The 11,396-nt window shown below is 32.5% G+C and overlaps 1 protein-coding gene across 1 annotated transcript; it reads right to left on the minus strand.

The window, feature by feature from the left end:
* Positions 1–4,709: 4,709 nt before the first annotated feature.
* LOC121121721 (general transcription factor 3C polypeptide 1) lies at positions 4,710–10,923 on the minus strand. The gene is given in 4 exon segments (XM_071889816.1): positions 4,710–7,587; positions 7,589–7,738; positions 7,740–10,440; positions 10,500–10,923. Coding segments are annotated over 4 exon segments (5,655 nt in total). The 5' UTR covers positions 10,798–10,923; the 3' UTR covers positions 4,710–5,081.
* Positions 10,924–11,396: the final 473 nt, after the last annotated feature.

An 11,396-nucleotide genomic window follows, 5' to 3' on the forward strand; every position in this document is an offset into this window, starting at 1 on the left:
TAGAAAAGAAAACCGGCTGTTGCAAATCCCCCATCTTCTTTCCTATTTTGATATTCATGATTTATTAATAATTGTTGTACAACATCTCCCTCTAATAAAGACTATCTTATCTTAGTCCAATATTGAATAATACAATATGATTAATTTTATTGGCCAAACGCCTTAAAAAAGTTCCTTTTCAACCTGGATTTCAATTAATTGGATCTGTATCTATCCATTTTCCCTAAGAATTAATATTTTTCGATTTGGATATCCTAGCCACAAGCCTACTGATCCTCTCTTCATGTTCTGTTCAAGGGATCTCATCTTTCTGTGACTCACTCGGTTGATCTCATCTTCTTTAATGGAAGGATTGTTCATTGTACAGATACCCCCAAACCATCAAAGTCTCTGATAGTGACTTCTGACCTCTACATTGCCAATGTATATTGTATTCAGTTCTAAGATTGGCCATGAACATTTTTTTCTGTTACGTATTTGGCGTGTAACATTTTCGCCTTGAGACGTTCTCACCTTGTACTGTTTTGCCTTGCGACGTTTTCGCCTTAGATAATAATAGATGGTTTTTTTCTTCTTAGTTATGTAGGGTTGTAGTTGAATTTATTATCATTGCATTTACACTGGTGGGCCATGTGTAGGTATGCCCCTCACTTATTTAAAATTAATATAGTAATGCCAATTTTTTTTTGTAATAGGTAAACTAATAAATACATTTTATTTGGACTCTTACATAGGCTCAAAAAAAGAAATAATAATATCAGGTTCCTACCTACTGCTAAGTTCTAGACTGTAGGATTACAAAATATTCACGAATGTTCGATACAATAAGTGAATATTTAAAGTGAAGGAAACAATCAATCTTAGAAATTTCCTAGATATTTCTAGTCAACTTTTCAATTAATTCAGACAGATTTGTAAAAGTCCTTGATCTAGCTATTCTCTAACAGGGGGATTTCATCTACACAGAGTATATCTCTTTGGAGATTTAACCTGACCAAATGAATTTCATACATGTATGAAATAATTCTTTATACAAATAATCATGAAATACAATTTTATAGGCCTTTGATGGAAACTCTCATAAATTGATAACTGTTTTTATACTATCTTCCTCCTATACATTGAGAGTTAAATATAAATAAACTGGAACCAATAAAATATTCTGAATCATGTCACAAGTTATATATTTTTGAAATGGTTAATTTGGATAGATTTACTTATAATGATTCAGTACGGTTTCTTTTATTAGAGAAGTAAGGGTTAAATATGTTACTATTTATTGATTTATACAATGGAAAGGGGTTTCTGACTGTTGTTCTATATATTGTACACTTCTTTACATACTCATTTTATGTGATTTGGAGGTCAATAAAGTGTTTGTGATTGTTCGAGAATCTGAAATAGTTCACTCAGCAACAATTTGTATTTCTCCAAAATGGAAATTGATGATATTCTTCTTCTGTATCTCTTGAGGAAAGGAACTTTGATGTAAGATGATATTGTCCGACACAAGTGTATACATTCTTGTCAATCATAGATTGATTCGGTTCTAATAGGCTGTGGAGAAAATTTTCTTGATGTTTTAGGAAGATTAGCCTACATCGTACATGTCAAACGTACATGTCATTTTCATCCAATAATTTCACACAAGATTTTAAATAACACTGTCCCACATCAAAAATGTAACAAAAGCAGTATATGCTCAACTTAATAGACTTTGATCCCCTGATTCAAAATATGGCCTTATTTGTTCTCTCAGAGCTTCGTGGCGTTCAGAAAACGGCCATACTTTTTTATTTTTGGCTATTTTTAAGTTTCAAAGCTGTTTTAAGCCCTCAGTTTTGAAGACAGGGATAAATTATGTTAATATATTTTTAAACCGAATGTAAAAAAATTATAAAACCATTTTTAAAATATCTGTATCCTACTTATAACACAGAAAAGAGATTTATACTCTTACATTACTTTAAAATTCACTACTAAGAGTCATACCGCACATGCATCCTTATTTCAAGCTCATTGGACACAAAATGAATTTTAGCAGACCTCTAGTGTGAGAGTGATTCAAAAAGACGGGCATTCAAGGAAGTCCTGGGAACAACCTACTGGCCAGGGACAGTTCAGCAGGGATTATTTCCGTACATGCACTCTTCTCCATTGATGAACACCAATACCGAATTCGGAATTATACACTCTCCGGATGGATTGCATTCCGCAATTTGGAAATTTCTCCCCCTATTTTTTCTTTTTCTCTCTCTTTTCTCGTTCTGTCTCTTTGTTTCTATCTCTTCTAGTTGGGGCATACCCATATATATGGACTTTTATTATGAGATCCATTCAAAAATGAGTTTTAACAACGATATAGAGCGTTTTTGGGAAGTTTTTTTCTTATTTAAAGTTTATACTTTCAGCTATTCAACAAGATATTTTTATACTTTTTGAATCTATTCGTCTTGAAGCTATGAAACTCTAAATAAAAACCAACTATTTTGCGCTTTAGACAAAGATAACTCGTGTTATAAGTATGACGCAGCCGTTTTAACAATGGTTTTAGAATTTTTGACCATTCGGCTTTACAATATGTTAACATAATTTATTCCTATCTTTAACACCGAGGGCATAAAACAGCTTTGAACCTTAAAAATAATAAAAAATGTATGGCCTTTTTCTGAAGACCACGAGACTCTGAGAGAAAAAAATAAGGCCATATTTGGAATGAGGAGATCAAACTGTACTTTCTTGTTTTTGTGCATAAAAAAAAGTGTGATTCTATTGGATATTGTAATCAATTGTTGAGATTGGCACTCCTCCTTGAACTGAAAACACACTTTTATTCTTCGGATACACGATTCAGGTGGCAAGTAAATAATACCAGATTGTCTAAAAATTCAGGAGAGTATTTTCTTCCTTTTGTACTTACAGAGTAAAGGTGAAGTTGTTCTATAATAAAGCTTATATGATCTTTCGAATTAAAGTGTTGATGATGTTCTGCTTGTTCCAGTATCTCAATGGCATACTTTATGCTTGAAGCTAGTTTGGGTTCATTCTGTTTATTTTGAAATATGCTAAAGTGTTATTGATATCAAAATAACGGCTCTGACTCTTTCAAGAACATATATAATTTACTTCCGACAATAGATATAGGAAGTTCTTTTTTTTTTAAATTGAGAAAGAGAAGTCATTATTCACTTTTAAACCAAAAAAAAATGTAAGGAACAAGATCCTTTGATGAATGAGCAAAAAACATGACGAAGTCTTCAATATATATTACCTTTGGGAAAACACGATTTATCCAGGTTTTTGCTTTATGTCCGTGAAATTTTTAATTTCATCTTCTTGAAATAAACTTTCAATTTTGTGAATTAAGACAAAGTCTATCTTGCTTTAATCTGAAAAAATAACAATGCACTTTAAACTACTTTGAAATATTAACATGCCTTTTCTAAAGTATAACTGTTTAGTAGAAGTAGATAAAAGTGTTGTCCTTTTAGGATATGTTTGTTTTCTCAAGATATTTGGGATATCCGGAAATACGGTTCGAACAGCATCAAATTTTAATTTATATCGTTTAAGTGGACTATATATTTTTTGCCGAGTTGAATTTGTATCCGTTCTTTCATTAATAAAAATTATATAGGAAAATGCTTGTTACATATTATTGAATATTGATTTGGCTCCTTGTATTTTCTTCTGATGGAATTGACCCATACTTTTATGGTTCAGAATCTTTGGGATACTTATGTAGATAATCTTTTTCTACAACAATTTTTTTCTCACTATGATTTAAAGGAGTTTATTTCTTAGAATAACTAATCCTACAACCTGGAAAACAGCAAATCATTCTGTCTAAAATAATAAATGAAAATATCAATTTATTAGAGGAAATTGTTAATAAATTCATTAAATAACTCCTGTGAAAATGTAATACATATATGGGATAGATATGTCTTATATTTCATTATGTAATTAATGTCCGTAGAATGACACACAGTCTGTATTATAATAAAATTTATAATTGCCAAATAAAAGTAGATAAACAATTGTTGAAACAAATAAACGTTAATAACTTTAACCAAGAAATCTCTAAGTACACACAAAACTAGAATAATCATTTGGAATGAATATAATTAATTATATAAAAAATGAATTATTCGTTTCTTCTTTGCACTCTTGTAAAACAAAACAAAAAGAGCTCGTTCCATATTCATTTCAGTGTTCCTTGAATAATGTTTGTCATCAAGGTAAATATATTATATTCGCTATGCCAGGGATTCTCATCCTTTTTTTAGTGATGTACCACTCATCAAATATTCATTTAACCCAGGTACCCCTCCCCCTTACTCTTTCGAGAAAAAAACAATCAAAAATCCAGTTTTTCACAAATAAATTCAAAAAAATTTATAAAAAATTTCCAAATATTACATTTCTTGAAAAAAAGTTCAAATTCTTCCAAAATCTCCAGTACGCCCTTGTGTACTTCAAAGTACCTTTATACCTTGGTTTGTGATATGAGTACCCTAGCTGTCATCACGCTTCATTCTATTAGCTGTAAACGGCTATAGGATGAAGGAAATTTACACAAACCCCACTCGCATAGGCAGCTCTGTGAAAATGAATGAGTCCCGTAATCGGACCTATATACAAAGAGGGACTCTAAAATTCGTTGGGGCCCCAACTAGGATATTTCTTTGAAAGAATTGACATGCACATCAATTGTTTTCCCTTGGGAGTACATTATTATTTATTTATTCTTGATTTTTTTTAGATTTAGTAGTATATAAGGTAAATTCGGTTTATTTATATCTCAGTTTATGGGAGGGAGGGACAAGCATTGTTTTTGGAGAGGCATGCCACATAGTGCCACCACAATTTACATACAAAATAGAAGTCGCAGCAGTCGGCTATTTTATCCTATACGAAGGGAGAATTAATATACTGTTTCACATATTATATAGAGAAAAAACATTAATTATGGATATTATTTCTTTCCAAGGAATATCCGACTCAATATGGAGGAATATATAAATAAATAATTAAAAATATAAGATAATTTTACAAATTCTAGTTAAAAATGCGATAGGTTATCTTTTATCTGGATGGCAAGGACATTGACACACAAAATCTTGACTATATTGTTTATCGCCAATGAATTGACCCAATTTAATAATAGCATCCACTTCAGGCTCTACGATCAAGTCTTCGGGTTCATCCAATAATGATGAATGCACTATATCCATGGAAAGTACTTTTGAAAATAAATTACAGCTTATATTTCTTTTAAACTTTAAAACATTTATAGCCCCAAGTTCTTTTAACATGTCTAAAAGCTCTCTTGTATGCTGTGGTTGAAGAGCAGGAGAAAATTTTTGTTGGATTTTATCCATATACTGTCCAGGCTTGAGCATTACATATCCTAAAACTGCACCAAGTAAACGATCTAATACGCGTCGATTCAAATTTCCATCAATTTTAACCCATGGTCTTAAAATGATATGAATTTGATCTACTTTTGACCAATCTACTTTTTTAACAGCTTCTGAGACCTCATTGTTGGACTTATTTTCCAAATTTGGATCAACGTTGAACAATTTAGTTGAATGTTTTAGATTCGGAGCAGCTTCTTTGTGCCGTGTTCGTAACATCTTAAAAGAATGAAGGAGCCATGGCGAACTATATTCAATGCATATATAACGAGTTCGAACGCACCCAGCTCGTAATATTAAAAACGAGTCTATCATTGATATACAAATTGCTTCTATATTAATGTCAGGAAATTGAATGCACAAATCTGTTCCAGTTACTCCTAATTCTTTACCGGATTTGATATAGTTATACACTTTGAAAGTCAAGCTATCTGGAGGTATATTTTTGTAAAATGTTTTATCACAAGGCATACAGGTTTTTCGTAATTTATCAACACTTACATTGAATTTGCCATATACATCTAATCCATGACGATTCAATATCCTTTCCTGAGCTTCAATATTAGCTGGAAAAATGGATCTTGTAATTTCTTTATATTTGCCTCTTTGGGAAAAAATCAGTTTAAAAGTTTTGGATGATGGTGGTTTTTGTAGAGAAAGATACTTGATGAAAATACGACACGAAGAAATAACAAAGAAGTCATGACTATGTTGGATAGTTTTATCGTTTTTAGCCATTTCTTTATGACTAGATTTAGAAGATTCCTTATATTCTTCTTTCATTACATGCAAGGCAATTCTTGAAGCCGAACGAGCAACTACCTGGGAAGATCTCTCTTCTGCAGTACAGTTCGGCGAATCTACGTTTGATCTCTCATTGAAAATTACATTGTTAGTCCCAAGTGGTTCAGCACATTGTGTTAATTCTTTTTGAGTCTCTTTTTTGGACGAAGTCGCTTCCATAGATTTATTATTTACTTCATCCGATAACATAGTATTATTTGTATCATTTTGAGACGAAGAATTAACGTTTAAGTTTTGTGCTTCAATATCGGATTCGATCTCTTTACTTCCAGAATTACGAAGTAGCTCTTTATATCTACGTAGTATTCGTGCGTATGCATCATCAACTCCAGACATATTTGGATCAAGAACAACCAATTGATCAGGAACTTCAATTTTGAATTTCAGACATTGTAAACCTAAAAGACACGACACGCTAGCAGCATAACCTCCTTCATGATTAACTATAACTTCCTTAAAATTATTAGGTCTTAGTTTATATTCTAGAACAACATTTTTAATGAAATCCCAGCTTTGATGGTATATTTCATGTTGATAACGATTTAGAAAGACATGCGAAAAAGTAACTGACAGTTGATAAGGAGAAGAACTTAAAGGCAAATAATTGCCCGTTTTGACTCTCGAACGATTACATTGTTTCTTCAGGGACACCATTTTATTTGTTCTTAGCTTATTCATTACGTCTCGTAGCATCCAATCAGGATATTGTTGATAAATTTTAAAAAGCTGAAATGCCCATGAGTTTTTGTCCGAGGCTGAACATAGGGAACTAGTAATCAGTGTATTTATGGTCAATGCTTTAGCTTCCTCAACACTATTGGGATCTTCAAAATAAAACTGCCCTTCTTTTGTCTGGGGGAAGACAAATATGTATTGATCTAAAAGTTCTTCCATTGAGTCGGGAATCATATTAGTACTATTTGAACTAGATGACTCAACAGTTTGATATTTAGTAACCAACATGGTAACTAGTGGTTCAAAATTATTTTTCAGTCTTTGATCATCTTCATTTTTTCCATATTCATGTAGGGGAAATAGTTTCTTTATGGATGGATCTTGTTTTACATCCGATAAAAATAGGGATACATTATCCGCAGTAGTCGGATTTTTCATCATGTAATTCAGGCGTCTTTGGCATGCTCTAGATGTTTTATTTAAACTTTCAGGAAAGCGTTTATGTAATAGATCCCGAACTAACGTATATTGGACCATTTGATATCTAGTATTTTGACATAAATAACTTCCAGCAACTTTGCAAAGTAGCAATAAAGAGTCTTCAGTTTTAGTCCAGTCTACACGGAGTTTTCTCATTAATCTAAGAGCAGCTTTATCTACATCATCATAATAAGGTTTGCGTTCTTCTTTTTTGTCTTTTAGCAATAATTCTTGTCCGAACAGAACTTTTTGAAACACTCGTAGAGGATGACCGGGTAATTTGGTCACTTTTTCTTTTTCTCTTCAGATTTCTACTAGTACTTTTGGCATTGTTCATTAATGTTACTTTAATAGAGCCTTTTTTTACCAGCCTTATTAGACAAATTCTTCTTTGAAGAGTCTACGTCGCAATTACTTGTCCATGACCAGTTTCTTTTTAAATGAGAAAACATAGATGAATCAAGTCCAGCGGCACCCCGTTGATCTCCTGGTAGATAACCTGTATCATTCTCTTGAGCTTCTTCACAACTTTTTGGATTCAAGCAACAGACAAGCTCTTCTTTTTTATCCATATTTTCAAGTGTTATTTCTTGGCCAAGCGAATTCGACGAGACACCCAGGGGAGTATAAATACAAATTTCCCACATTCGGTACCAATACTGTTCCACGTCATCCAAAGAGTTAAAATTGAAAGATTTAAAAGTATATTCCTTTGAAGGATTTATTTTATGATAGCCAGGGGATGAGTTCGTTGTGTCGAGTAATGAAGCATTCTTGTTCACAAATAAAAAAAATTGATCCTTTTCTTTTAATTTATGGGGTCCAAATTGAACAACACCAATATATGCCAAACGAGTGGTAATTTCATAACACGAAAAAATATATTTACGATGAAACAACAATTTTTTTCTAATATCTTGTGGTAAAAACTGTATCAAATAATGTTGCTTTACTGGATGTGATAAGTAATCTTCGATCCCAGGAATTAAGTATGTAATATTAACTAGCTTCACAAAATAGCTGAGTGGTAATCTCAATAATACATCACACATTAAGCACCAACCAGAATCCCATCCTTGGTGATTTGGTAATTTTGGTATAAACATATTCCAACCAATTTCTCGGGAGTAAAGGGAGAAATCCTCTAATTCTTTTTTCATAGAATCATCAACGCTATATATATTGTTTTCTTTCCATTGATCATATACTTTATCCTTATCAGTTACAAGTTTACCATCATATCCATATGTTAAATAGTAGAGAAATACATGGAATTCTCTCATTCGAATAAACTTGGGTTGTAAACCATATGTTTTCCCTATTCTGGGGTTATAAATCATTTTGCAATCAGCCATAGAAGAATTTTGAACGGCATCCAAATCATTAGAACGAAATGAAAGTTCATCATTAACTTTGGGAGTTATATTGAATTTCATTTTCGCCTGCTCAATTGCAGATTGTATCACAGTATTTGTTTCATCTATATCTGGACCACATACAAAATGTAAAACTCGTTTTTTTACTTTGTTCTTGAGTACAACTCGAATATTTCGAATCTGTTTTTCTTTAGCAAGTTTGTTAAGTATTCTGAGAAGTGATTTTTTGTCCATACGTGTTTTGATGCCTTCAGCTTCCTCTTTAAGAAGTAGCATTTTGTATAGTTTAGTTGTGTCATCGATTACTTTCAGCTGCCGTACCGACTCCATTATAGCGTTTGCCCTGCTTAATTGACGAAAAGAGTTTGTGTTAGTGGGTTTGATAACCTTATCTGTTGTTGATGGGAGTACAGGAGAATCAACGACTTCAGTGTCGACATACATTGAGCCTTCATTAATTTCAACCTTGAGTACATCTTTTGAATCAGTTATATTTTGGCATTGAGAAGAAGAAGACGCAGGAGGTGATGATGATACTTCATTGGAAGAAAGTTTAGAGGACTGTCGAAAGGATGCCATTTTTTCTTTTTCAATTTTAAGTTGATTTGAAGCTTTACTTAAATGACTATACCTTAAAGCAATATAATAAGTAACTCTTTGCCTGCCAAAATCTTTCATAAGACTTTTAACCAAATTTCTTCTTTCTAAGTTACGACAGACTGTACGCGCTTCTAATTTTCCTAAACCCAATAGTCTCCCTAACTCACATTGGTATATACCTTCTGGGCCAACTTTTTCCAAGAGTTTATAAGCTTGATGCATGAGTGATCTATCAAATAAAACAGACTTTTGATTTGTAAATAAACTCCCTTCATCTTCATCTTCTTCGTCATCTTTCTTATCTTGCCAAATACTCTCGGGATCAACATTTATGTCGAGTAATTGTACCACTCGTATGGTTTTTTCCTTACTTGCGGAATTTTTACAACGCCATTCGGAGGAATCCGGAAAAAGTGTTCGATAAGGTACTATAAACGAACCTTTCATAAACTTCTGAAACTCTTGCGATTTGTATACTTTTTTGATGTTATGCCCAAGTTTCAAATGCTCCCTCATTTCCTCACAAGACACCATACCTTTAGGTTTAGTCTTTAGAAATGACACCATATTATGTACGAGAATGAGGGCCTTTGACTTTCGTTCAGTATAAAAACGAGGCAAATGAAAGAGAGTACCTTGAAAATTTTGACCATGGCTCTTTTGATGATGAATTTGCTTGGTAATGAGACCAAATGAGATAAGAGATTTTCTATGATAGAATAGCGTCTTTGGATTTTCATTCATGAATTGCAGAGAAAGTATTCCTTGGGATACCTCCCCCAAAAAACGTGTTCGAGCAATTCGTTCCAGAATACACCATTGCATACTAGAGAGTGGAAAAGAGACTTCGTCGTAATCCTCAGACAAAATAGCATTTGCCCGGTTTTTTTGAGAAGCCACAAGAACAAAACCATTTACTCCACCATGTTTTTTAATCGCTTCATTAAGGGGAATATCTTCAATCAGATTATTATCTATCTTTTTACGGGTAAAATAATCTGAACAAGACCCTTTTTCATCTCCATCAATAAGCTTGAACGGATAGATTTCAATTGGAGTATCGTCAGGTTCAATGATTATACCTTAAATATAAACTTTGATTTAAAGAGAGCAATAATTAAGTAGCGGTGCTCAAAGTTACCTAAATCTGGATCCACGAATTGATACCTATCAAAGATGACGAGAGGTTTTCGAGGCTCTTCCAATCTGTAGCTTATAATGTCTACCCTAGATATGAGCTTTTGAACAATCGACCATATGAATTTTTCTGAAAGTGAGAAATCCTTGTCCTTCCCAATAAAGAATGGTCTCCTTTGCTCCAATCGTCTCAATAACGCTTCCCATGTTATTCCATCAAGTCCCTCAAGCGCTATTTCATCAAGAATAATGAAACTATAGTTCAGAGAATTGAATATACGATTTTTGCGAGAATCACTCATTTTAACTCATAGTCAAATGATGATTTAAAGGCCAAAGATAGTGTGAACGAAACTAAGCTCGGGACTCGAGCCCTCAAGTTCACATGCTAGTTTAAATGTTCTTTCTAGGGTTGAAAATAAACAAAAGACTCTAGCAAACATCCCCGGACTTTTTTTATTCTATTTAATCACTCAACTTTTCATTTCCTCCCATCCACAACATGTTATCTACTTTACCGCATTTTTTTTTTGTCAAAATGTAAATCTATTCCACATTTAAAATTGTACGTATAATATTTTTGGGCCTCTAATTAATCTCTGAATTATAAATTGAGCTTATGAATATTTGCATTATATCGTTTATGCAAACAGTGAGAGGTTGTACGCTTAATAATACTTAGTGTCATAAAATGAAATGCCCTTTTTATAGCTAGAAAAGAAAAGAAAACATGACGAAAGTTACTAAATAATATGTAAATTAAATAGCTTTCAAATATTTCTGTAATAAATGTGACCAGTATATTTTAAGATCTTGTAGGTATGATATTTAGTTACAAGTGACATTTAATGTCAAATAAAACAACGTGGTAAAGAAGCATTTGAATTATCCAGAAATGAAA

Source organism: Lepeophtheirus salmonis, chromosome 7 (assembly GCF_016086655.4).
Source record: "Lepeophtheirus salmonis chromosome 7, UVic_Lsal_1.4, whole genome shotgun sequence".
In the NCBI taxonomy this organism is placed as follows: Eukaryota; Metazoa; Arthropoda; class Copepoda; order Siphonostomatoida; family Caligidae; genus Lepeophtheirus; species Lepeophtheirus salmonis.